At 36.5% G+C, this 26,027-nt stretch overlaps 2 protein-coding genes across 7 annotated transcripts in view; one reads left to right on the forward strand and one right to left on the reverse strand.

Moving 5' to 3' along the window:
- Positions 1 to 17,529, reverse strand: part of ATG4A (autophagy related 4A cysteine peptidase) — a 61,878-nt gene extending 44,349 nt beyond the window's left edge. For 2 of the 5 annotated variants that reach the window (XM_008072179.2, XM_021706002.1), the window contains exon 1: positions 17,364 to 17,529. Coding sequence is in view for 1 of the 5 variants with exons in the window: in XM_008072178.1 (XP_008070369.1) it covers positions 17,364 to 17,373 (10 nt within the window). In the remaining 4 variants the exon portion in view is untranslated. Of the gene's footprint in view, positions 1 to 16,942 lie in introns of all 5 variants that reach the window. The other 3 variants (XM_008072178.1, XM_021706000.1, XM_021706001.1) reach the window with 3 other exon arrangements.
- A 31-nt stretch (positions 17,530 to 17,560) lies between these two features.
- Positions 17,561 to 25,111, forward strand: PSMD10 (proteasome 26S subunit, non-ATPase 10). Of its 2 annotated transcripts, none has more exons than XM_008072181.2 (5): positions 17,561 to 17,788; positions 20,543 to 20,641; positions 21,144 to 21,290; positions 21,385 to 21,551; positions 24,193 to 25,111. In XM_008072181.2, exons 1-5 carry the CDS (start codon positions 17,675 to 17,677, stop codon positions 24,344 to 24,346), a joined length of 681 nt encoding a protein of 226 aa, XP_008070372.1. In that variant the 5' UTR covers positions 17,561 to 17,674; the 3' UTR covers positions 24,347 to 25,111. The 2 variants fall into 2 exon arrangements, with proteins under 2 accessions (XP_008070372.1, XP_008070373.1); XM_008072182.2 differs by having other exon boundaries at positions 17,620 to 17,788; positions 21,385 to 21,472.
- Positions 25,112 to 26,027: the final 916 nt, after the last annotated feature.

A 26,027-nucleotide genomic window follows, 5' to 3' on the forward strand; every position in this document is an offset into this window, starting at 1 on the left:
AGAAGAAGGAAGAAAAGAAAGGGAAAAAAAAGAAAAGAAATGATATCTGCAAACACACCAAATCTGGGAATAAAAATGTACATCTAGCTTCAAAAAGTCCAAAGAATTCTATACAAAATGAACCCAAAGAAATTCATACCAAGACATATTATAATCAAATTGTCACAAGTCATAGACAATGAGAGAATTTTGAAAGCAGCAAGAATGACTGGCCACATACAAGGAAATCACCTTAATATTATCAGCAAGGGGCAACCTCCTTGGGTCCCCTCCCACTGGGAGCTTTTCTGTCCTCTCAATAAATCCTACTTTCTCAAAAAAAAAAAAAAAAGATTATTAGCAAGTTTCTCAGAAGAAAAATTGCAGGCCAGAATGGAGTGGAATAATCAAAGTGTGGAAAGGAAAGGAGAGGAGAGGAGGGGAGAGGAGGGGAGGGGAGGGGAGGGGAGGGGAGAGGAGAAGAGAGGAAAGGAAAGGAAAAGAAAAAACTACCAGCCAGGAATCTATATCCAGCAAAACTATCCTTCAAAAATAAAGGAGAAATAAAAACTTAGCAGATGAACAAAAGCTGAAGAGGTTCATTACTAGACTTGTCTTACAAGAAACACTAAAGAGTGACCTTTGAGTTGAAATGACATTTTAAAAAATGAAGATCCAACTATATACTTCCTACAAGAAAGTCATTATAGATTTAAGGACACATCTAGGCTGAAGGTGAAAGCATATAAAAAGCACATATCACATAAGAGATACCAAAAGAGAGCAGGAATGACAATATTTATATAAAAGACAAAATAAACACTTAGTAAAAAAAATTGTCAAGAAGGATATCATATAATAATAAAATGATCAAAGCACCAGGAGACGTGACAATTATAAATATATATGCACCTAAAATAAGAGCACCCAAATATATTCAACATTGATAGAATTGAGAGGGGAAAAAGAGTAACACAATCATACCAGGGGATTTCAATATCCTGCTTTCAATAATGGATAGAACATCCAGAAAAAAGTCAATAAGGAAACAAGATTTGAACACCATCGAACAATGGACCAAACAGACATATACAGAACATTCCATTAAAAAACAAGAGAATATACATTCTTTTCAAGCATATACAGAAAATCATCTGGAAGAAATTACATGTCAGGTAACAAAACATGTCTTAACAAATTTCAAAAGACTGAAATCTTACCAAGTATATTTTTAACTCACAATAGAATGAAACTAGAAATTAACAGTAGAATGAAAATGGGGAAATTCACATATATGTGAAAATTAATACACTCTTAAACAACTAATAGATCAAAGATAAAAACAAAAGATATCAGAATATATATTGAAACAATAAAAAACAAAAATATAGTAAACCAACTTATCTGATGTAGCAGAGATAGTACTAAGAGGGAAATTTATGGCAATAGCGGCCTATATTACATAGAGAAAGATCTCAAAGTAACATTACACCTCAGTAGACTAGTAAAAGAAAAACAAAGTCCAAAGTTATCAGAAGGAAGGAAATGATTCAGATTAGAGCAGAAGTAAACAAAATAAATAGAAAAAAAACCAATAAAACAAAGAGCTGGTTTTTTGAAAGATTAACAATGTTGGCAAAAAATTTAGCTAGATTAATTAAGAAAAATGAAGAACATTCAAAAAATAAAATAATGAAAAAGGAGCATTACAACTGATGCCACAAGAATTAAAGGGATTGTAAGTAACTGAACAATTAGAAGGAAACAAATTGGGTAACCTAGAAGAAATGAATAAATTTCTAGAAATATACAACCTACAAAGACTAAATCATAGAGAAATACAGTATCTAAATAGACTTGTAACTAGTAAGGGACTGAATAAGTACTCCAAAACCTCTCAAAAACAACAACAACAAGCCCAAGACCAGATGGCTTCATCAGTAAATTCTACCAAACAATTTGAAGAATTAATGCCAATACTTCTCAAACTACCTCAAAAAATTGAAGAGGAAGAAATACTTTCAAACTCATTTTATTAGGCCAGCATTACTCTGACACCAAAGACAGGAAAATATATTAAGGAAAAGGAAACTACAGGCAAATGCCCCTTATGTATATAGATTCAAAAAATCCTCAAGAAAATAAACACAAACCTAAATCAATAAACCAATAAGATGATAATCATGATGGAGTGGGATTTATCCCTGGGATGCAAAGATGGCCTAGCATATGAAAATCAATCAACATGATGCACACATTAACAGAATGAAAGTTAAAAATAACATGATCTTCTCAACAGATTAAAAAAAGAGTACTTGACAAAATACAATACCCTTTAAAGATAATAAAAAATAAAAATAAAAAATACTCAACAAACTAAGAATAGAAGGAAATTGCCTCAACATAATAAAGGTCATATGTGAAACATCCACAGCTAACATCACACTCAACAGTGAGAAACTGAAAATTTTCCCGTAAGATGAGGAAGTAAGCGAAAATGTTCATTCTCACCACTTCCATTCAACACAGTACTGAAAGTATTATGTTAATAGGCAAGAAACACCAGAGGAAAACAGAACAATAAATTTTGCAATTGTTTTCAAATACAGCAAATAAGCAAGAAAAAGAAATAAAAGGCATCCAAATTGGAGAAGTAAAATTATTTCTGTTTGTAGATGATATGCTCTTATATGTAGAAATCCCTGAAGATCACACACACACACACACACACACACACACACACACACACACACACACACTGTGAGAACTAATGAACAAATTTCAGCAAAGTTGCAGGATACAAAATTCAACATAAAAATATCAGTTGCATTTCAACACATTAACAACAAAAAATCAGAAAAAAATTAAGAAAACAATCTCATCCACAGTAGCACCAAAAACAAAACAAAACAAAACAAAAAACCTTAGGAATAAATTAACAAAGAAGGTAAAAGACTTGTATACTGAAAATTATAAAACATTGTTGAAAGAAATTAAAGAAGGCACAAACAAATAGAAAGACTTTCCAATGTTCTTAAATTAGAAGACTTAATATTATTATTACTATTTTTTTCTTTTTTTTTTTTGAGTTGGAGTCTCACTCTGTCGCCCAGACTGGAGTGCAGTGGCCACTCCCGGCCACCGCAGCCTCGAGCTGCTGGGCTCCGACGATCCTTCCGCCTCAGTCTTCCAGGTAGCCGGAATTACAGGTGCCTACTACCATGCCCGGCTGATTTTTTGATTTTATTGTAGAGATGAGGTCTTGCCTGCCCAGGCGGGTCTCAAACCCGCAGGCTCGGGCAATCCACTCATCTCAGCCTCCCAAAGGCGCGGCATTACAGGCTGAACCACTGAGCCCGGCTATTATTATTATTATTATTAGGCTATTATTATTATTACTTTTGAGTTGGAGTCTCACTCTGTCGCTCAGACTGGAGTGCAGTGGCACGCTTCCAGCCACCGCAGCCACGACCTGCTGGGCTCCAGCGATCCTTCCACGAACTACAGGCACACGCTACCACGCCCAGCTAATTTTTGATTTATTGTAGAGACGGGGGTCTCGCCAAATTGCCTGGGCGGGTCTCGAACCCGCGGGCTCAGGGAATCCACTCACCTCGGCCTCCCAAAGTGCTGGGATTACAGGCTGAGCCACCGAACCTGACCGACTCAATATTATTAAAATGTCTATACTACCTATAGTGACTTACAGATTCAATGCAATCCCTATCAAAATCACAATGATATTTTTTACTGAAATAGGAAAAAAAAATCCTAAAAGTTATATAGAACTGAAAAAGGACCCCGAATAGACAAAATAATCTTGAGCAAGAAGAACAAGGCTGGAAGCCTCATTCTTCCTGATTTCAAAACATACACAAAGCTACAGTAATCAAAACAATATGGTACTGCCATAAAGACAGACAAACAGACCCATGAAACAGCATATAGAGCTTAACAGTAACCCCAAACATATATGGTCAACTGATCTTCGACAAGGGTTCCAAAAATACACAATGGGGAAAGGATAGTATCCCCAATAAATAGTGCTAGTAAAACGGTATATCCACATGCAAAAGAATGAGACTGGACCCTTATCCATATCCTAGGATCAACTCAAAACAGATTAAAGACTTCAATATAAGGCCTGGAACTGAAAAACTCCTAGAAGAAACCATAGGGGCAAAACTTCATGACGTTGGTATTGCCAATGATTTCTTGTATATGACACCAAAAAGACAATCAATAAAAGCAAAAATAGATAAATGGTACTACATCAAACTAAAAAGCTTATTTGCAGCAAAGGAAACAATCAACAGAACGAAAGTCAACCTATAGAATAAGAGAAAATATCTGCTAATCATCTGATAGGGGCTAATATCCAAATTATTCAACTCAACAGCAGAGATAGATAAATAGATAAAATAACCCAATTAAAATGGACAAAGGAATTGAATAGATGGTTCTCCAAGAACACATCCAAATGGTCAATAGGTGTATGAAAAGATGTTCAATATCACTAATTGTCAAGAAAATGCAAATCAAAACCACAATGAAGTATGACTCATATGTGTTAGGATGGCCATTATCAAAGAAACAAACAAAAAAAAGTGCTGATGAAAATGTGGAGAAATTGGAACCCTGTGTATTGTTGGTGGGGATGCAAAATTGTACAACTAATGTGGGAAACAGTATGGGGGTTCCTCAAAAACTTAAAAACAGACCTCCAAAATGATCTAGCAATTCTACTTCTGAGAATGTATGCAAAAGAATTGAAATCAGGATTTTGAAAACATATTTACACTCCTATGTTCATTGCAGCATTATTCACAGTAGCCAAGAGGTAGAAACAACTAATAACCATGTACAGATATATGGATAAAGAAAATGTGGTAAAATCATGTAATGCAATATTATTTTTCCATAAAAAGGGAAGAAATCCTGTTATATGCTACAACATGGATGAATCTTGAAGACATTATGTTAAATAAAATAAGCCAGACACAGAAGGGCAAATACTGCATGATTCTAAAGTAGTCATGCCCATATAGAAACAGAAAAGAATGGTAGTTGCCAGGGAGTTAGGGAGGGAAAAATAGGAGTTGCCGTCCAATGAGTATAGAGTTTCAGTAATGCAAGATAAAAAAAAAAAGTTATAGAGACTGGCTGTACAACACTGTGCTTATGGTTAACAATATTATATTATCCACTAAAAGCTTGTTAAGAGCTAGATCCCATGTTGCTTTTTTTTAAGCACAATAAAAAAAAAATGTGACATGCAGCTGGAGCAGTGCTAAGATGGAAATTTATAACACTAAATACTTACCTTGCAAAAGAGGTAAAGTTTCAAATTAATAATCTAATTTCCCTCCTTAAAGAACTAAAAAAGCAAATTAAATGAAAGTAAGCAGAAGTAAGTAATAAAGATAAGAGCAGAAATCAATAAATTGAAAACTGAAACTCCATAATAGAGAACATCACTGAAACAAAGAGCTGGCTCTTTGAAAATATTAATAAAATTGACAAACCTCTAGTAAGACTGACAAAAAAGACAAATTATCAATATCATAAATGAAACATGGGATATCACTATAGCCCTTATAAACACCAAAAGGGGTTACTACAAACAAAAATGCACATATAAATTTGACAATTTAGGTAAGTTGGATCAATTCCGGCTACTTGGAAGGCTGAGGCGGAAGGATCGCCGGAGCCCAGCAGGTCGAGGCTGCGGTGGCCAGGAGCGGCCACTGCACTCCAGTCTGGGTGAAAGAGTGAGACTCCAACTCAAAAAAAAAAAAAAAAAAAAGATTCAGGGAACTACATAAAACATGGGGAAGAAGGGATGCTTTATATAACACAGTAGAAGGTAACTTTAAAATAATACACTCTTAAGGAAAATTAACAAAATCCTAATCACCAAAATACATGACATTGTTTTTTATGAACCCCATGTGAAAATGTTTAAAGCTGTCAAGATATGTCAGAAGCTTGCAAGATATGAGCCCATAGTAAGTCTCAAACAATGTACATTCTTTCCCATCATTAATTTCCTTTCATGCCAGGGGTATTCCAGCATCTGCTGTTTCTGAGGTTGTAAAAATGAACTTATAGCAACATCTGTTGTATCTGATGTGTCTTTTCCCAGAAAATCTTGAAAATTTATAGGGACTTAGCACAAATTCCTACAAACACATCAGCAAGAACCACAATGGGTACTTCTTTGAAAACCACATACATCATTCGAGCCACATCTTGGGACATTATAAAAGCCTCACCACTGCAATAATCTGGGTAGTATTTTTCTGGGTACTCACTAAGAGGGACAAATTCTTGGCTATGAGGATCTCTGTTGGGTGTAACTTGATGAAAGGACTCTTCCTACATAGATATCTTCAAGGTATTCTTTCAGATTGAGAAGATAGTCTACCACACTTGGTATATTGATAAACATCTCTTCATTCACCTTGAGAATAAACAGGGCATTAGAGCAAAAAGTTACAACCCACTATGTCATTACACAATCTCTTCTAGAAGATAGAAGAGGAGAGAATACTTTCCAACTCTTATTACAAGGCCAATATTGCATTGAATACCACAATCAGACAAAAACAGGATCAAAAAATTAAATTACAAACTGACATCACTCATGAATAGAGACAAAAATCCCTATCGAATATAAGCAAATATAATTCAACAATATATATTTCTTTTTTTTTTTTTGAGTTGGAGTCTCACTCTGTCACCCAGACTGGAGTGCAGTGGCCGCTTCCGGCCACCGCAGCCTCGACCTGCTGGGCTCCGGCGATCCTTCCGCCTCCGCCTTCCGAGTAGCCGGAACTACAGGCGCGCGCTACCACGCCCGGCTGATTTTTTGATTTATTGTAGAGATGAGGTCTCGCTGCCCAGGCGGGTCTCGAACCTGCGGGCTCAGGCAATCCACTCACCTCAGCCTCCCAAAGTTGTGGGATTACAGGCTGAGCCGAGCCTGGCTAACAATATATATTTCAAAAATACCATTCAAATAGGGTTTATCCAAGAGTGCAAGGCTGGTTCAACATTTGAATATCAATCAGGGTAATCCACCATTTTAACAGAGTGAAGAAAAAAATCACAAGATCATATCAATGTAGAAAAATGAAGTTGACAAAATTCAACAGCTATTCATAATAAAAATCCTCAGAACACTAAGAATCAAAGGGGAACTACCTAAACTTGAAAAAGAATTTTTACCAAAAAAACCTACAGATAATATCATACTTAATGCTGAAAGACTACTTTTTCCCTAAGATTGGGAACAAGCCAAGAATTCAACTCACACCACTGCTATTCAATATAATCCTGGAAGTAGTAGCCAGCACTATAAGGGAAGAAGAAGAAATAAAAGGAAAAAAAAGTGAAAAGGAGAAAATGCCACTGTCCTTCTCTGCAGATGACAAGAATAGGCTACACAGAAAATCTTAAGAAATCAACCCCCAAAAAGAGAAAATACAAAAGTTTCAAAAATGTAACCCCTAGAACTAATCAGTGAATTCAGCAAGGGTTTGATATATAAGATCATTGTACCAAAATCATTCGCATTTCCATATATGAGTAATGAATACATGGAAACCAAAATGGAAAATATAATAACACTGAGAGTCACTTTTAAAATGGAATACTTAGGTATAATTCTAACAAAACGTTTAAAGTATTTGTATACTGAAAACTTTACAATGCTTATACAAGAAATTAAAGATCTCAATAAAGAGAGAGACACGCTATAGTCACAGATCAAAAGACTCAACACAGTAAAGATGTCAGTTTTTCCCAAATTAGTATACAGGCCTAATACAATTCCTATCAATAACTCAAAAAATTTTTGTTTAGATATAGGCAAGCTTACCCTAAAATTTATAGGGAAAGGTAAAAGAACAGGCGATATTGGAAAAAGTAGAATTATTCTACCCAATTTTAAGATTTATTATAGAGCTATAATATTCAACACTGTGTGGAATGGCAGAGAGACAGACTCAGAGATCAATGAATCAGAGTGGAAAACCCAGAAATAGACTTATACAAGCACAGCATATTTATCTTTCACTACCATGCAAAAGAATTCAGTGAAGCTGAAGCAATTGGATATTCATCGTCAAAAAAATCAACCTTGATCTAAACCTCATACTTTATACAAAAATTAGCTCAAATTTGAGCATAGACTTGAATGTGAAATGTAAAACTTTCAGAGGAAAATCTAGGAGAAATCTTTGAGAACTAGGGCTTGATAAAGAGTTCTATACATGACAACAAAAGTGCAATTCATAATAGGAAAAAAAAATCAGTAAATTGGATGTTATCCAAATGAAAGCTCTTGCTGTAGAAAATCCTATTAAGATGAAGACAAGCCAAAGACTGGAAGCAATTGTAAACTACATATCTGACAAATAACTGGCACCTAGGATACTTAAAGAACTCTCAAAACTTAACAATAAGACAAACAATACAATTAGAAAATGGGCCAAAAATGTAAAGAGACATTTAATTAAAGAAGATATCAGAATGGCAAATAAACACACAAAAAGATGTTGAACACTATTAACCGTTAGAGAAATGCAAACAAAATCATAATAAGATATCACTACACACCTATCAAAATGGTTAAAACTTAAAAAAAAAAACCAAAAAACAGTGACAATACCAAATGCTGGCAAGGATGCAGGGACACTGGATCTCTCATATATTGCTGGTGAGAATGCAAAAATGGTACAGTCACTTTGGAAAAATAGTCTGTCAGTTTCTTTAAAAATTAAACATATACTTAGTACATCACCTTATAATCACTCTCCTAGGCGTTTATCTCAGAGAGATGAAAATTTACATCTTCACAAAACCCTGTGCTCAAATGTCAATAATAGTTATGTTTGTAATAGCCAAAAACTGGAAATAAAAAAGTCCCTTGACAGATGACTTGTTAGATAAACTGTGGTATGTCCGTATCATGGAATATTTATCAGCAATAAAAAGTAATGAACTATTGATATTTATTTGGGTGAGTCTCAAGGGTATTATGCTGAATGAAAAAAATTGGAAAAGATTACATACTTTATGATTCTATTTATATAAAATTATTTAAATGACAATTATAGTGAAGAACAACAAATTAGTATTTGTCAGGGGCTATTAATGGTAGGGGTAGGTGCTGAGTGTGACTCTAAAGAGGTAGCACAGAAGAGATGGAATATTTCTTAATTGAAGTGATGGTTAAATAAATTTACGTGTCATAAAATAACACAGACCTATACACATGCATCATTCCAATATCAATTTCCTGGTTTTGACATTGTTTTATAATTATGTAAAACATAATTATGTAAAATGTGAACCAGATGAAGATTTATATGGAGTTTTTCCGTACTATTTTTGTAACTTTTGTGAATCTTTTATTATTCATAATAAAAAGATTTAAAAAAAAAAACCATTTATAAAGCAAGCAACCCTAAAACAAGTATGGAAGCTAAAACTCAGAAGGTAAATAAATAAAATGTTTTATTATAACAGCTTACAACAGTATGTCAGTTTTATGAAGGATAGATTTTAACTGGGGAAAGGTTGTATAGGCCAGTGACATACAATATCAAGGACATTTAACTGTGGGACCAAAACATGTGATCCAAAAAAAAAAAAAATTAGAGCCACAGATTAAAATGTCTCATCTTAAATCAGGCAACTGACAGTTGCAAAGTGCTGGCAATAAGCCCCATAAATTACATTTGCAAGTGATGAAAAATCAGTTGCAAAGGGATTTTGGGCCAGTTCAAATCTTATCTAGTAAGTGGTGAGAATGGTTAAGTTTCATGCTAGATAACCCAGAACCCATTCCTGTGACTGCTGTGCAATTATTGATTTGCATATATCCTATGTGAGATGTCCTCAAGTTGTTTTTCAGTATAGAATGTATTAATTTCCAGTTGGGCTATGGAAAGAATATTTGCACTGGGTAAAATATTTAGTGAAAATTAGAAAGGAACAAAGGAGGGGAAATGATCTGTCTCTGCACTGTTCAAAATGATAATCACTAGCCACATGAAGCTACTTCAATTTAAAACAATCAAAATCAGATAACATTACAAATTCAGTTCCTAGACACATCTCAAGTGCTCAAGAGTCCCATGTGGCTAGTGGCTACCATATTAGAACAGCATAGACATAAACTTTATCATCATCACAAGAAGTTCTACAGGACAGCACTGCTCTAGAGCATGAAAAATTTGTCATTTTCCCACATTCATAGGAAGAATTACAGACCAAAGAACTCTGACAACAATTGGTATTGCATTATCTGGGGTTTACATTTAAACATAATCTCATTTTCAGCAATATTTAGCAGTATGTTGCAGTGATCACGTGCTAGGACTTTGGGGTAGAATAAGCCTGGATTTCAATTTTAGCTCCAACTTATACTAAGTTTTGTGACCCTGAGTATGTTAACTTCACTCTTCTATGCCTGTTTTCTCATTTTTAAAAAAGGTAGGGGCTGGAGGATAACAGTACCTACCTAATAGAGTTGTGAGGATTACACAAAATAAACTCAAGATCTGACACATGTGATCTATAAATGCTGGTTATCATTAGCATGTTATTCTTGAAATCTAGAAGATAACTTGGCTTGTTCTAGGACCTAAAATCTAAAATCTAGAATCTATTGCTTAGTGGAAAAGGCAATAGGGAACATTCAATCATATGAGCAACAAGGGAGTCAGACCTTAACAGGGCCCCTTTTAACTATTTATGGACATAAACAGCAACCACACCATTCCTCCATAACGTAGGACCAGCAACAAAAGAGAAGAAACCTCCTCTGAGATCTATTTGTCTTATAGCATTCAAAAATTCAAGGAGTACCTTATCCTAGGCCTTATGGGTCTCAGAATTGAAAGTTAATCCCATGTCATATCAAATAAAATAAAAGCAAAATATACTGTTTATGAAAGATTACCCAAGCATGACAGTAGGAGAGGCACTTAGAATTGGTTTTTCCAGTTGTTTCCAGCAATTAGATGTGATTCCTTAATGCATTATTATGGTAAAATGTCACTACAATCAATACTTTGCAAATACTATATAACAGGCCTGCTGTACCTCCATAGTCAACTAGATAAATGTTTATTGAGTACCTACGACATACAGAGCACTTTTGCTCTACACCAGTCATCAGCAAACTATGGCTGGCAAGCCAAATTCAGCTCACGTGTTTGTGTGGCAAGCAAGGTAAGGATGATTTTCACTATTTTTGTTTGTTTGCTTTTGGGTTTGTTTTTTGTTTTTTTTTTTCAGTTGGAGTCTCACTCCTTTGCCCAGGCTGGAGCACAGTGGCATGCACGCTCATGGCCACCCCAGCGTCGACCTGCTGGGCTCCAGTGATCCTTCCACCTCAGCCTTTCAAGTTGCTGGAACCACAGACGTGCGCTATCACACTTATTTTTTATTTTATAGTAGAGACAAGGTCTTGCCAAGTTGCCCAGGCTGGTCTCGAACCTGCAGGCTCAGACAATCCACTTGCCTCGGACTCCCAAAGTGCTGGGATGATAGGCTGAGCCCCTGAGCCAGGCTAATTTTCACATATTTTTAAATGGTTAGAAGAACTGCCCTCAACGACTATCATGGCATACTGAATGGCTTTGGAAATTAACTTTTGCTGCAGACTTGATAATGTTTCGTAATTAATTCAACCAAAAATTACAAGACAAAGCAATGCTTACATGTGCGACTTACACTGTAGTAAGGTCATTTTGACAACTAACATTGTTTGAATCACAAGTAATGTCAAGATACTTTATATACTTCCCATGCTGTCACAAGTCAAAACAACAAAATCACAAAGAGATAACACGTTACACCCACTAAAATGCCTAAATAAAAAGATAGACATTAAAAAGTATTGGTAAAGATGTAGAGAAATTTGAACCATCAAACACTGCTGGTGGGAAGATCAAACGGTACTTTTATAAAGAGTCTGGAAGTTCCTCAAATAGTTAAACATAGAGTTATCATACAACCCAGTAACTCTCTCCTATATATGTACCCAAGAGAAAGGAAAGTACATGCCTGAACAGAAACCTGTACATGAATGTTAATAGTAGCATTATTTATAATAATCAAAAGGAGATAACAGCCCATAAATTGATAAATGGGTAAACAAAATGTGTTATAAACAAAATGTGTTATATCCATAAAATAGATTATTATTCAGCCATAAAAAGAAATGAGTACTGATATATGCTATAACATGGATGAATCTTAAAGATATTACACTAAGTGGAAAAAAATCAGATATAAAAGACAACATATTGTATTATTCTACTTACATTAAATACCCAGAAAATGAAATGAAAACCCATAGAGACATAAAATATATTAGTGATTGCCTAGAGCTGGGGGTATAAATAGGGAATAACTGAAAATAGGCACACATTTTCTTTCTGGGGTGATGAAAATGATTTAAATTAAGATTGTGGTGACGGCAGGCAAGGCATGGTGATTCATGCCTATAATCTCATTTTCCTGCCTTGGGAGGCCAAGGCAGGAAAATGACTTAAGTCCAGAAGTTCGAGACCAAATGGGCAACAGAGCAAGAACCTGTCTCTACAAAAAGTAAAATTAACTTGGTATGGTGGCACAAACCTGTAGTCCCAGCTACTTGGGAGGCTTAGGCAGGAAGATGGTTTGAACCCAGGAGGTCAAGGATACAGTGAGCTATGATCAGGCCACTGCACTCCAGCCTAGGTGACAGAGAGAGACCCCATTCCAAAGCAAATAAAAACTTAGGGTGATGGTGACACAATTCTATAAGCACTATAATCATTAAACTGTACACTTAAAAATCAAAACTACAAATTCAGAAGTCAGTTTAGTAGTTATCAAGAGGTGGGAGTGGGGAGAATAAAGTTTGGGATATAGTTAATAGTAAAGAAGCATGAGAGAACTTATATTTTGACAGTAGTAATGGTTACACAACAGCATGTATTTACCCAAGTGCATTGAACTTTCCACCTAAGAAGGTAAGATTCACCATGTGTAAATTATGCCACAATAAAGCTGCCTTTTTAAAAGTTAAAACAAGAAGCAAGATCTCCATCTCTGCAAGAATAGGTAGCATTATATATTTTCTGAGTTCAAACTACAGTGCCAGCAGCAGATTTTGGACATTGAGGCAAGTGCAAAGGATATTTCCATATTTCAAAATCCATTTAACTATGCAGTCGAGCAGTTTTTTACCAAATCTTCCATTGGAAATGATAAATCTGCAGTGTAGTGATCTACTAAAAGATAATATTTAAGAGAATTATATTCCAAGCAATGAATATGCTTAATTAAAACCATATGCTTGTTTGCCCTTGATAGTACATGACGACAATAGCACGTCACTTCTGTAGACTTCCATCCAACAACATAACCTCAGTCTAATCATTAAAAACATATCACACAAACATAAACTGAGGGATTTTCTACAAAATACCTAACCAGTACTCCTTAAAATTATCAAGGTCGGCCGGGCTAGTGGCTCAGCCTGTAATCCCAGCAATTTGAAAGGCTGAGGCAAGTGAATTGCTTGAGCCCGCGGATTTGAGATCAGCCCAGGCACCTTGGCAAGACCTTGTCTCTACAATAAAAATCAAAAATTAGCTGGGCATGGTAGTGCGCACCTGTAGTTCCGGCTACTCGGAAGGCTGAGGCGGAAGGATTGCTGGAGCCCAGCAGGTCGATGCTGAGGTGGCCATGAGTGTGCCACTGCACTCCAGCCTGGACAACAGAGTGAGATTCTAACTCAAAAACAAGCAAACAAACAAAAAACACTATCAAGGTCATCAAAACAAGAAAAGTCTGAGAAACTGATACAAGTCAGAAGAGGCTAAGGAGACACAATGCCTAAATGAAATGTGGTTTATTAGTTGTGCCAAATATAACACAGCAATATAAGATGTTAATAATAGGAGATTCCAAAAATGGTGAAAATGGTGCCAGTAAAATATTTACATCCATATGCAAAAAGATGAACTTAGACTCTTAACCCACACTACACAGAAAAATTAACTTAAAATGAAACAGACTTAAATGTGATAGATAAAACAATAAAACTTTTAGAGAAAAACATAGGAGAAAATAATAGAGATAAAGACTTCTTAAGTACAACATCAAAAGTATGGTCCATAAAAGAAAAAAAAAAAAAAGATAGATTGGACCATATCAAAATGCAAAACTTTTCACTTCAAAAAACACCATTAAGAAAAAGAAAAGACGAGCAGCAGACTGGGAGAAAATATGTGCACATCACACACTGACAGGGACTTGTATCTAAAATATATAAACAATCCTTATCACTTAACAATAAAAAGACAATAACCCAATTTAAAAATGGAAACAAGGAGTTGCGCATGGTGGCTCACCCCTGTAATCACAGCACTTTGGGAGACCCAGGCAAGAGGACTGCCTGAGCCTAGGGGTTCAAGAACAGTTTCAGCAAGTTAGCAAGACCTTGTCTCTGCAATAAATAAAAAAAATTAGCTGCGTGTGGTGGCATGTGCCTATAGTTCCAGCTACTTGGAAGACTGAGGCAGAGGATTGCCTGAGCCCAGCGGGCTGAGGCTGCAGTGGCCATGAGCGTGCCATTGCACTCCAGCCTAGGTGACAAAGTGAAACTCCAATTCAAAAAAAAAAAAGAAAAAAGATATAATAGACACTTCACCAAAGAAGATATACAAATGCCTGATAAAAACATGAAAAGATGCTCACCATCATTAGTCATTAAGAAATATAATGACAATGATGATATATCATTTCACACTCACCTAGAATGACTATAATAAAAAACACGGTGCATAACAAATGTCCGTGAGGATATAGAGAAACAGGAGCCCTCAAATATTGCTAGTCAAAATGCAAAATAGTGTTTGTACTTTGGGAAATAGTTTTGCAGTTTCTTAAAAAGTTAAACATAAATTTTCCTTATGCTCCAGTAATTCCACCCTTAGGTATCTACTAAAGAGAAATGAAAACATATGCCTACACAAAGACTTGCATATGAATATTCTTAGCATTACTAGTCATAATAACCAAAAATTGGAAACAACTTAAGTGTCTACCAGCTGGTGAGTAAATAGACCAAAATGTGTTATAACCATAAAATGGAATACTATTCGGCAATAAAAAAGTAAGTACTGATACATGCTATGGTATGGATAAACCTAAAAAATATTACGCTAAGTGAAAGAAGCCAAAGCTGGGCTCGGTGGCTCAGCCTGTAATCCCTGCGCCTTTGGGAGGCTGAGGTGAGTGGATTGCCTGAGCCCGCGGGTTCGAGACCCGCCTGGGCAGCGAGACCTCATCTCTACAATAAATCAAAAAATCAGCTGGGTGTGGTAGCGCATGCCTGTAATTCCAGCTACTTGGAAGGCTGAGGTGGAAGAATCGCATGAGCCCAGCAGGAGGAGGCTGCGGTGGCCGGGAGCGGCCACTGCACTCCAGTCTGGGCGACAGAGTGAGACTCCAACTCAAAAAAAAAATAAAAATAAAAAAATTTTAAAAAAATTAAAAAAAGAGAAAGAAGCCAGACACAAAAGACCACATATTGTGTCATTTCATTTACATGAAATGTCCAGAATAGGCAAATTTATAGAGACCAAAGAGTAGATTAGTGATTGCCTGAGTCTGGGAGTGGGAAGGAGGATCAACTTTAAAGGGGCATGAGGGATGTTATTTAGTGGATTAAAATATTCTAGCCGGGCCCAGTGGCTCAGCCTGTAATCCCGCGCTTTGGGAGACTGAGGTGAGTGGATTGCCCGAGCCCGTGAGTTTGAGACCCGCCTGGGCAACTTGGCGAGCCCTGATCTCTACAATAAATCAAAAAAAATTAGCCGGGCATGGTAGCGCGTGCCTGTCGTTCCAGCTACTTGGAAGACTGAGGCGGAAGGATCGCCGGAGCCCAGCAGGTCGAGGCTGCGGTGGCCGGGAGCGGCCACTGCACTCCAGTCTGGGCAACAGAGTGAGACTCCAACTCAAAAAAAAAAAAAAAAAATTCTAAAAGTGATTTATGGTGATGGCTGCCCCACTCAATAAAGTTACTAAAAATCACTTAATTATGCACTTGAAATAGATGACTTTTATGATACAGAAAATGTACATCAATAAAGCTATTAAAATAGAAAAAATAAGGGAAACTGGGTGAGGAGCATATAGGGATTCTGTACTAACGTAGTAACTTTTCTATAAATCTAAAACTATTCTGCAATTTTATTTAAAAAAAAGTAAAAATTCTAAAGTATATGTTCATGGATTGATATCAGTATTTGGCAGTACCTATCTGGATAAAAAAAAATTTCAAAAACTAAATAGATAAAATCTCATTATAGATCAGCATTAACAGATGAAGATTCAGAATCAATTTTGATGATAGAGAACATTATTAACTTTCAACCCCAATTAAACAAAATGTTATCTCCCCAAAAAGATGTTCATTCTTCTCATTAGTAGTCCTATATTACAAAAAAGTATTCTTCTTCTTATTATTATTATACTTTGAATTTCATCAATAAATATTTGCTGAAACTTTCTCCCTTGTCATAAAAGTACCCACAAAACATCTTTTTTGGCCTGCAAAGCCTAAAATATTTACTGTCTGGCACTTTACAGAAAGTTTGTCAAGCCCTGTTCTACACCATAGCATGGTAACAAACATAATCAGTCTCTTTCTTGAATTTATTCTTATCACTTCCCACTTTTGGCATAATGCCCTTCTGGATATGTCCTATAAAGGATAAGCCTTGCATCACTACTCTATGGCACTATTTTGAATTTCCATAAAAAGAAGCACTATTAGCTTGATAGTTCTAGCAAAGCCTAAATGTCATCGTGAATATTGTGATATTTAAGTACCAGCACCACAGCCTGATATCCTTAAGATGACCCTTATCAAGTTGTGATGTCACCAGACTGAGGTCTCTTAGATATCAAGTGGCTTCCACGGCATCACACCCTGCCTTTGGCATCACCCTGGCACATCATCTTAGTATGGTGTCATACGCTATCACTGCGGTGGCAGAACCCTGGCCCCGATGCCACTCCACCGAGAAACCAGAGTAATTAACCCCTACTTTTTTCCACTCCCTGGGCGGTGGCAGGGAGGGGGAGGGTAGCCACAGTCACTGGTTCGAGCTCAGGAGGTAGTACTTAGCTCCAACCGTTGTCCCTTCCGCCTGCCACCGCAAGTCAGGGACCCTAGGGGACAGGACCTTTAGGTTCCCATAACTCTCTTTCCCTGCCCCCGTAACCGTTTCGAGTAGCCGACAATGGCCCGACAGCGACCACCCACCCCGGCTCTTTCACACTGTTCCACTCGAAGCCGCTCCCCGTACCTGACTCCATTCTCCAGCTGTCATCCTGGGCCAATTCCACCGGCAACTTGACTATGGGCGGTCGCAAGGAACCCTGGAACTTGTAGTTCCACGCTGCTAGGGGCCAAGTCGGTGAGGGTTGCGAACGTACCTCCCAACCCGGAACTGCCCTCAAACTGAAACTCCCAGTAGCGCCGCGCGATGGGAAAAGAAAAAGAGAACGAGGAAGGTCGGTGATTGGTGGAGTTCCACTGGCTCTTTTGATTGGCACCCGGGGCCGGAGACGTGAGGCGGGCGTTACTCGCGTCTCACGGAGATCCTGGGAAAGCGAAATGGAGGGGTGTGTGTCTAACCTATTGGTCTGCAACCTGGCCTACAGCGGGAAGCTGGAGGAGTTGAAGGAGAGGATCCTGGCAGATAAATCCCTGGCTACTAGAACTGATCAGGTAAAGCAGCGCTAAGGTCTTTCCGCAGTTGCAGCTGGTCGCGTCGGCAAAGCCCTAAGTGACTTCCCGGGCCTGACCCAGGCGGAGGCCGGTTCTTCGAAAGGCAGATCACCGCCCCCGCCACCCCATCAGTCCCCCACGGTCACCTCAGGACTCGCAATCAAGCTGCTGTAGCTAGCTCCGCAGACCTCAGTTTTTTCTTTTTGGCCCGGCTCTTAGCTCGCTGAATTTTGGATATTTCTGGAACGTCTACCGCATTTCTCAGAAACGCCCAAAACGTGAAGAGAAAAGCTTTTTGTGTGGATTTCTTTACCTTTACTAGTGTATTCATGTAACACGTGTAAACTACGCCTCTTATGTGCCAGACAGCTTGCTAAGAGCTGGGGAAACGGCCGAGTGAGGAAGCAGACAATAAGATAATCACAAAAATATATGTCCGATTACAAATTGTGATAAATACTCGGGAGAGAAGTTTACATGGTGTTTTCAAAAAACGAATATTATGGTAATTGAAAAGGCTTTGTAACGGAGGGAAGGTTAGGACGAGTGAGATTTTCATAGGGAATGGACGGATGTTCTAAGCAGAGGCGAACAAAAGTGAATGGATGCTGGGAAGTGTTTCTACTCTTCTGCTCAAGGACCCTCATTCTCACCCTGAATTTCTTCTATAGAAGGATTCACAGTGCCCTCAGTAAGCCAAGAAATATTTATAGATTGCCTTCTGTTTGTTATGGAATTTTGATAAGCACTGGCGAAACTGTATCATGAGTCTCCAATTTGTGTTTTTTTGGAAGAGAATTCGAAATCAAGAGACTTTTCTCTTCTGGAATTTTCCTTTTATTACTCAAACCTGAAAACTTTACCTAGTTTACCTTCATTATGGTCTGATAATTAAGAATTTAAATTTAAATGTAATAATTCACATTAAGATTTAATAATACTCCTTTAAAATTTAACCATTCTTCCGTCCATCACGTCAATGGCTTTAAAAGGTAGGGAACTATTCAGTATTAAGAGACTTAAGAAACATAACAAAATGCAATTTTTGGACCTTGATTGGTTCCTGATTTAAACAAATTATTTGAAAAAAGACGTTAGGGAGACAATTGAGGAAGTCTGAATACAGACTGGGTATAAGATGTAAAGAAGTTGGTGTTAATTTTAATAGGTGTAATGGTCTCATAATTATATAAGAAAGTACTCCTATTTTTTAGATACTAAAATAGGGATGAAAAGTCTTAATATTTAGGATTTGTTTTTAAAAACCTCAGCAAGGAAAAAATTGGATGAAGCAAATATGGCAAAAATATTTATTGTTAGATCTAGGCAACAGGCACGTGGATTTCTATTATATCCTGTCTATTATGTTATATGTGTTTGAAACATTTTGTAATCAAGTTTAAAATTCCATTTTCTATTACATAGGGCTGACTAAGAAATATAGCAGTCACTGCAAATGGAATTCCCTTTGAGAAATATAGCTACTAGCTTATTATTTTTTATAAAATGTAATTTTGTTGCTCTCTAATTCTGTGTTTTCTAGATGGTTTTATAGATAATTTCAACTCGTTTTATGAACTTTCTTTCCCCATAAGGTTCGTGTGTTCTAGGTATCTAACTTCAGGTCAGTGTAGAAATAAAGATTTTGGAGTCAAACAAACAGGGTTTGTTCACCATTTACTAGCCATGTAACCTTGGACAAGTCACTTACCCTGAGGAGTCTTAGTTTCCTCATCTGTAAAGTGGGGATATAGCCACTGTATGAGAGGAACCCCCCCCCCAAAAAAAAAAACAGGATTATCTTTTGGAGGGCGGGCCTCTTGTAGTACAGTCTTCCCCAGCTAGGTGAGTGTTCTAGGAATCCATCTGCATGAGTGTACCAGCTGGCGTTGTTGTGAGAGGCTGCATTTGGCTTCAGTTAATTTTTTTTGGAGATTCTTTCAATACGAATATTTGTCCATTTCATGATGGGCAATTTACAAACACACCTGCACACACCACACTGACTGTTCAGCAGTTTTTGACCCAAAATGGCATGACTCCAGTGCCCTACCCTCCCTATTTACCTGGTCTTTGTCCTGAGCTGCAGAAGCACTAAAAGGCATCAAAATGGACGAGTTCAAAGACTATTTTGAGCAGTGGAAAAAGCATCTTGATAGGTGTATTGCATCAAATCGAGAGTACTTTGAAGGTGACTGAAGTTCAAACATGTAAGAATAAATACATACATTTTTATAAATAAATTCCAGGTTTGTTGGATTCCCCCTCATGTAGGATGGTAGGGATTAAATGAGATGATGCATGTAAAACTCCCAGCACAGTATCTGACATAAAATTGCATAAATAATATAATAATAAACAACCAAAGCTCTATTTCTGCTAAAGCATTGAAATTGGTTTCTTGTTCTGCTTTCATTGCCGTATTCTGCACAAAATTACTTACATTAATCAATGTTATTCTCCCCATGTTACTAAAATGTTAGTCTCCTCATGTTACTAAAATGTTGGTTTCTCTTAAACTACACAAAATTACTTACATTAATCAATGTTATTCTCCCCATGTTACTAAAATGTTAGTCTCTCTTATACTAGTAAATAATATGGTTTAAGGTTACCCACCTGAGGATCCAGTGCTCTCCATTTCTTGTTTTGAAACCATAGATTTGCTAGCACCAATACTATTTTTTTCTGCTTTTTTGCCTTCTATTTCTCTTCAAGAATGTTTCTCTTACTGCTTTTCTGTTTCCCATGTAGGACAGCAGAACTGCATTGCATTGGGCATGCTCAGCCGGACATACAGAAATTGTTGAATTTTTGTTGCAACTTGGAGTGCCAGTGAATGATAAAGACGATGTGAGTATTAAGCTGAGTTGATAAATTTCCAGTTATCTTTAGACTCCAGACTGGTGTTTACTGAAGCCTGAGTATTAAGCTCTTAAAATTGTAACTTTCACTACTGGGAAGTTACAGCATAGCCCTGGTGATCAAGCACGAAACCAGTGATTGCATTATTTTAGAATGTTAGTTTTGCTACTCATACTCTATGATTTAAGGTAAATCATGGCTTATTACGGTGACCCCTAAAAGACATAAACCCTTTTTGTTATGTTGGAATTTTTCTGGTAAACATTGCTTGAATAATGAGGGCCTAGATACCTTTTTTGTTATAGAAAGAGATTTATTGTATGGTTTTGGTTATATTAGGATTAGATTTATGGAGGATAAAAACGGAAAATTTTTTGTAGACAAAGATTCCTTTGCCTTTGTAAAGTTCTTTGTAAACCCTGCCTAAATGTTAGCATGAATTCCTGTGCCCTTTCCCCCTGGTTTTTCTACTACTCAATTCTTTTTATAGGCAGGTTGGTCTCCTCTTCATATTGCTGCTTCTGCTGGCCGGGATGAGATTGTAAAAGCCCTTCTGGGAAAAGGTGCTCAAGTGAATGCTGTCAATCAAAACGGCTGTACTCCCCTGCATTATGCCGCTTCCAAAAATAGGCATGAGGTATGGTTCCATCCCTAGCCTACTTCTTTTGAGTTCTAAACATGTATGCAAATACAAATAGATGTCTGCATTGTTTTCTTCTCCATCTTTCCAGATTGCTGTCATGTTACTAGAAGGTGGGGCTAATCCGGATGCTAAGGACCATTATGAGGCTACAGCAATGCACCGGGCAGCAGCCAAGGGTAACTTGAAGATGATTCATATCCTTCTGTACTACAAAGCATCCACAAACATCCAAGACACTGAGGGTAACACTCCTCTGTAAGTGACAAGTAGCAGTCATTTGTATTCTACCCGACATTAGTCCTCTTGCAATAATTCTTACACATCATTTTTTTAAAATTCTGCTTATAAATGCAATTCTTGTTAATGGCAAAAAATCTAAAAGTATACAAAAGTATAAAGATAAAAATTGCCTATCACCTTGCCACTCAGAAATAACCACTGATGACATTTTTGTTTATGTCCTCCCAGACTTTTATATGCAAATGTAAATATTTTACACATATATTATTTAGCAAAATTGGGGTCATAATGTGTGTATAGTTTTATATCTTGTTCTTTTCACCTCGTAGTATATCATAAGCATTTTCCAAAGTCATTAAATAAGTTTAAAACATTTTTAATGGTTATATACAATTTTATTTTGTGGATGTGTCATAATTTAATCATTTCTCTATTACAGTATATTTAAACTTTTTTTTTGTTTTTCACTATTATAAATAATGCTGCATTGACCAACTTAATACGGAAACCTTTGGCCATATTTCCGATTATTACCTTGGTGTAGACTCCTAGAAGTTGAATTGCTGAATCAACAAATACACACATTTTGAGACTATTGGTATATGTTACCAGATTGCTTCCAGAGGAGTTGTATCATTATACCCTCCCAACAGCAGTTTAAGATACCTGTTACCCTCCACCAGCACTGTTATCCTTTTGTTATGTGAAACATGGTATTTCATAGTTGTAATTTACGTTTTTACTCTCGGTGAATTTCGACATTTTTTAATGCCTATGGCTAATTACATTTCTTCTCTAATTGTAACTTTGTGTTCCTTTCTCTGTTTTCTTTGAGGAATTAATTTGTTTTTACTGTTTTTAAGTGCTCTTGACTGGACATAGTCAAAATATTAACTTTCTGCACTGTTAGTTGAAATTATTTTTCTCAGTTTGTCTTTTCATTTGGTTCATGATTTTTTTGAATATCAGAAGTTTTTAATTTCTGTGTAGTCGTGCCTGTTAATCATCCCCCAGGACTATAAAGCTCTTTCTCACTCTGAAATTAGTTAAATAATTACCTATGTTTTATTATAGGTTTTTCAAATGTTTCATTGGTTTTGATTGAGGGTTATTGTTATTGTTTTGCATTTCACTCTTAAATCTATCTGGAATTGAATTACGTTTAGGACCTGAAGCTGACCTCTACCTTGATTTTTTTTTTTTTTTGTCGTACTTGGCTACTTTTCTTCTTTGTTGAATGGTGACTTTTGTTTGATCCAGAATTTGAGTCTTCTTTTTAGGCCAGAGTGAGGTTCACTGAGCCTTTTCCAGTTTGACTTTAAACCAACTTTTTAAAAGTGTTGTTTTCTTAACTTTTAGTTTAAAAAATATTTCTTTTGATTCTAAGAGACTCTGTCTAGAAAGGCCTGCACATTCTAGCTCTTTTCTCTATAACTAGAAAGGCAGAATGGCCTAGAAGAGGTCTAGGAGTCAGACAGAATAGAGTCCTTAGAAGAGCATAGGATTTAGGAATAGCTAGATGCTGTTCACTCAGCTCAAACTCTGACACTTACTACCTGTAGTAAAAACTTATATTAAGCAACTTAAAGAAGTTACTTGACCTTCTAGAGTCTTAATTTCCTCTTCTGTAATATAAGGATAATAATTCCTTCTTCACTAGATTATTGTGAAGTTTAGGTAAAATAGCATGTAAAGTGCCTCCTAATACCCTGCCTGGCAAACTATAAGTGACTGGCAAAGGTTAGTTTCCTTCTCCACTCAGTTTACTGCTCAGCCATTTCAATAGAGGCAAGAACTTTAACCTCTGTCACCATTTCAACTGTAAAAAGGTGATAATACCTTGCTAACTTACAAGGTAGATATGTGGGTCAACTGAGATAAATATCTTTTTATTTTTTATTTTTATTTTTTGAGTTGGAGTCTCACTCTGTTGCCCAGGTTGGAGTACAATGGCACACTCCCGGCCACCACAGCCTCAACCTGCTGGGCTCCAGTGATCCTTCCGCCTCAGCCTTCCAAATAGTTGGAACAACAGGTGTGCACTACCATGCCCTGTTAATTTTTTATTTATTGTAGAGACAAGGTCTCGCCAAGTTGCCCTGGTGGGTCTCAAACCCGCGGGCTCAAGCAATCCACTCACCTTGACCTCCCAAAATCCACCTAGAACCATTTGCTGGGATTACAGGCTGAGCCACTGAGTCTGGCAAGATAAATATTTTAAGCCGAACTGCTTTTCCAAACTTCAACACACAAAAATAAATTAAATCTTGTGGTTGAAAAAACAAATTGCTATTAACATTATGAATAGGGACTTTTCTAAATTCTAACCCTGAGTTATCACATGTAGGTTTGGGGGTAAACTACTATTAATCTCTATAAAGTGAGGAAGTTGTTCCTTAGGCTGGCATTTAGATCTCCTTCTCTATTCCAAGTAGGTCCAGAATTAGGATTCACAATTTAGTATTATAAAGGTATTCCTCTGAATTTTACCTTATAAACAGTCTTCCCCATGCAAACTGATTTTTCTTTACTGATTAAATAATTTTCTGATATTATCACTGCCTAATAATATGCACTTTAGACTACCTAGGAGGAAATCCTAATCATTACATAGATTTGGTTGTGATTATTTGATCTTTGTCATCTCTGGTTTCAGACACTTAGCCTGTGATGAAGAGAGAGTGGAAGAAGCAAAACTGTTGGTGTCCCAAGGAGCAAGTATTTACATTGAGAATAAAGAAGAAAAGACACCTCTGCAAGTGGCCAAAGGCGGCCTGGGTTTAATACTCAAGAGAATGGTGGAAGGTTAAGCAGCTTGGCTATGTTCTTACTTTGTATGTTTTGTTGTTGTCTCCAGTGTCCTGGAAACTAATATACTTGTACACAAGACATCATCTATCAATAATGCAGTTTTCTCACCTTTAAGGTCTTATAAACATGTTGACCATTGTTCTTGTTGAGATAGTCATTCTAAGCTTACATCTTGCTTTCCAGGCATTGAATAACTGTTGCGATTGTTCTGTTGTTGTCGTGTACTATTCTATATTGAATTTTGGTTAATTTTGAGTAAGTGATTCTGTGGATGTTGAGAGTCTTCAGTACTTTCCCATGCACCTTTTATTCCCATTTGAGGCAGGAGAGCCCTGATAGCAACAGGCCAGTTGTTCTGCCAAATGGTTCTAGGTGAATTTTAGAATGTTCCTCCATGCAGTTGAAACACATCGTAACTTGTTTTTCAAGTACACTCAGGCCTATGCCAAATATTTGTTTTTTTCAACCACGAGATTTAATTTATTTTTGTGATAGGAGGAATACGTATATATTTCAGTGGACCAAATTTTAAGATGGAGGGCATGCTCTAAGATCATGACAAACAGTAGCCCATGTATGTAAGTATTTTTCTGATGAGTTGTTTCTCTCCAAAGTAAAATGTATGGTTTTTAAAAAGGAAGTTTTAAAGCACCTATATTGAGTTATCCTGTATTGAAAAGACTGTCAGACTTGTCAAAATAACATGTAACAAAAATGTATTTTGATTTGTATTTCAGAAATTAAAAAATAAAATGTTGAAAGAACCCGTCAATGTTTCTTTCAAATCACATTCAGTTATGCCTTAAAATCCTTAGTAAAGACGTTTCTCAGTTTTTTGTAGCTTTAAAGTCAGCAAAACTAGTAAAGCTTGAACTGTAGTTAAAATCCTTAAAAATGGTATTCATCTGAATTGCTAATTAAATGTAGAAAAAAAGGAAATCAATAAGTATAAACGCAAGCTCAATTTAGGGAAGAATCTTTAATGATACTAGTCATAAAACCTAATGAACTCCAAGTGACTCTTCAAATTATTTTTCAATTTGAATTTTATTTTACAAATATTGCTTGAAATAAGTGATCCAAGTGAGCCCACAAACTTGCATTAATTTTAGGTCAAAGATATAATAACCAGTAGCTAAAATGAGTTTTGTAAACACAAACTGTGTTGTTGATGTACAAACTCTTTTTACATAAATATTTTGAGTGCGGATTATTGAAAACATCAATCAGGCAGGCATCTTATGGAGCAAAACTCTCTTTACTGAATGCTGGTGGTAGAGTTGATTGCAGAGGAAATAATTTCTAATTTTTTGTAGTGTGATCAGAGTAAAGTTTTGTCTAATAAGGTCTGTTAGGACTGAAGGTATTTATTCTTCATAAATATTAAGTTTATTATCTGAGGTAATAGACTTTGTGGGTGCAAAAGGAAACTCATCCTTGTTCTTCAATAAGCAACACAGATGGAACCAAGCCACAGGTAATTTGTAGACTTTTGACATTTTAAGTAAAGTGATTTTTAAACAATACTTAGATCACTGATTTATATAAACTAAGGACATTAATGGCCTTGGACATTGACCAAATTGATTTCTGTTCTATAGGAAATCCTATAGAGGCAAAGCTGATTCAAGATCAGCAGTTTTTTAGTTACTTCAAGAATAAGCTTTAAAAAGATGACCA

The sequence above is a fragment of the Carlito syrichta genome, unplaced genomic scaffold (genome assembly GCF_000164805.1).
Source record: "Carlito syrichta isolate Samal-C Ts95f unplaced genomic scaffold, Tarsius_syrichta-2.0.1 Scaffold314870, whole genome shotgun sequence".
NCBI classification, from domain to species: domain Eukaryota; kingdom Metazoa; phylum Chordata; class Mammalia; order Primates; family Tarsiidae; genus Carlito; species Carlito syrichta.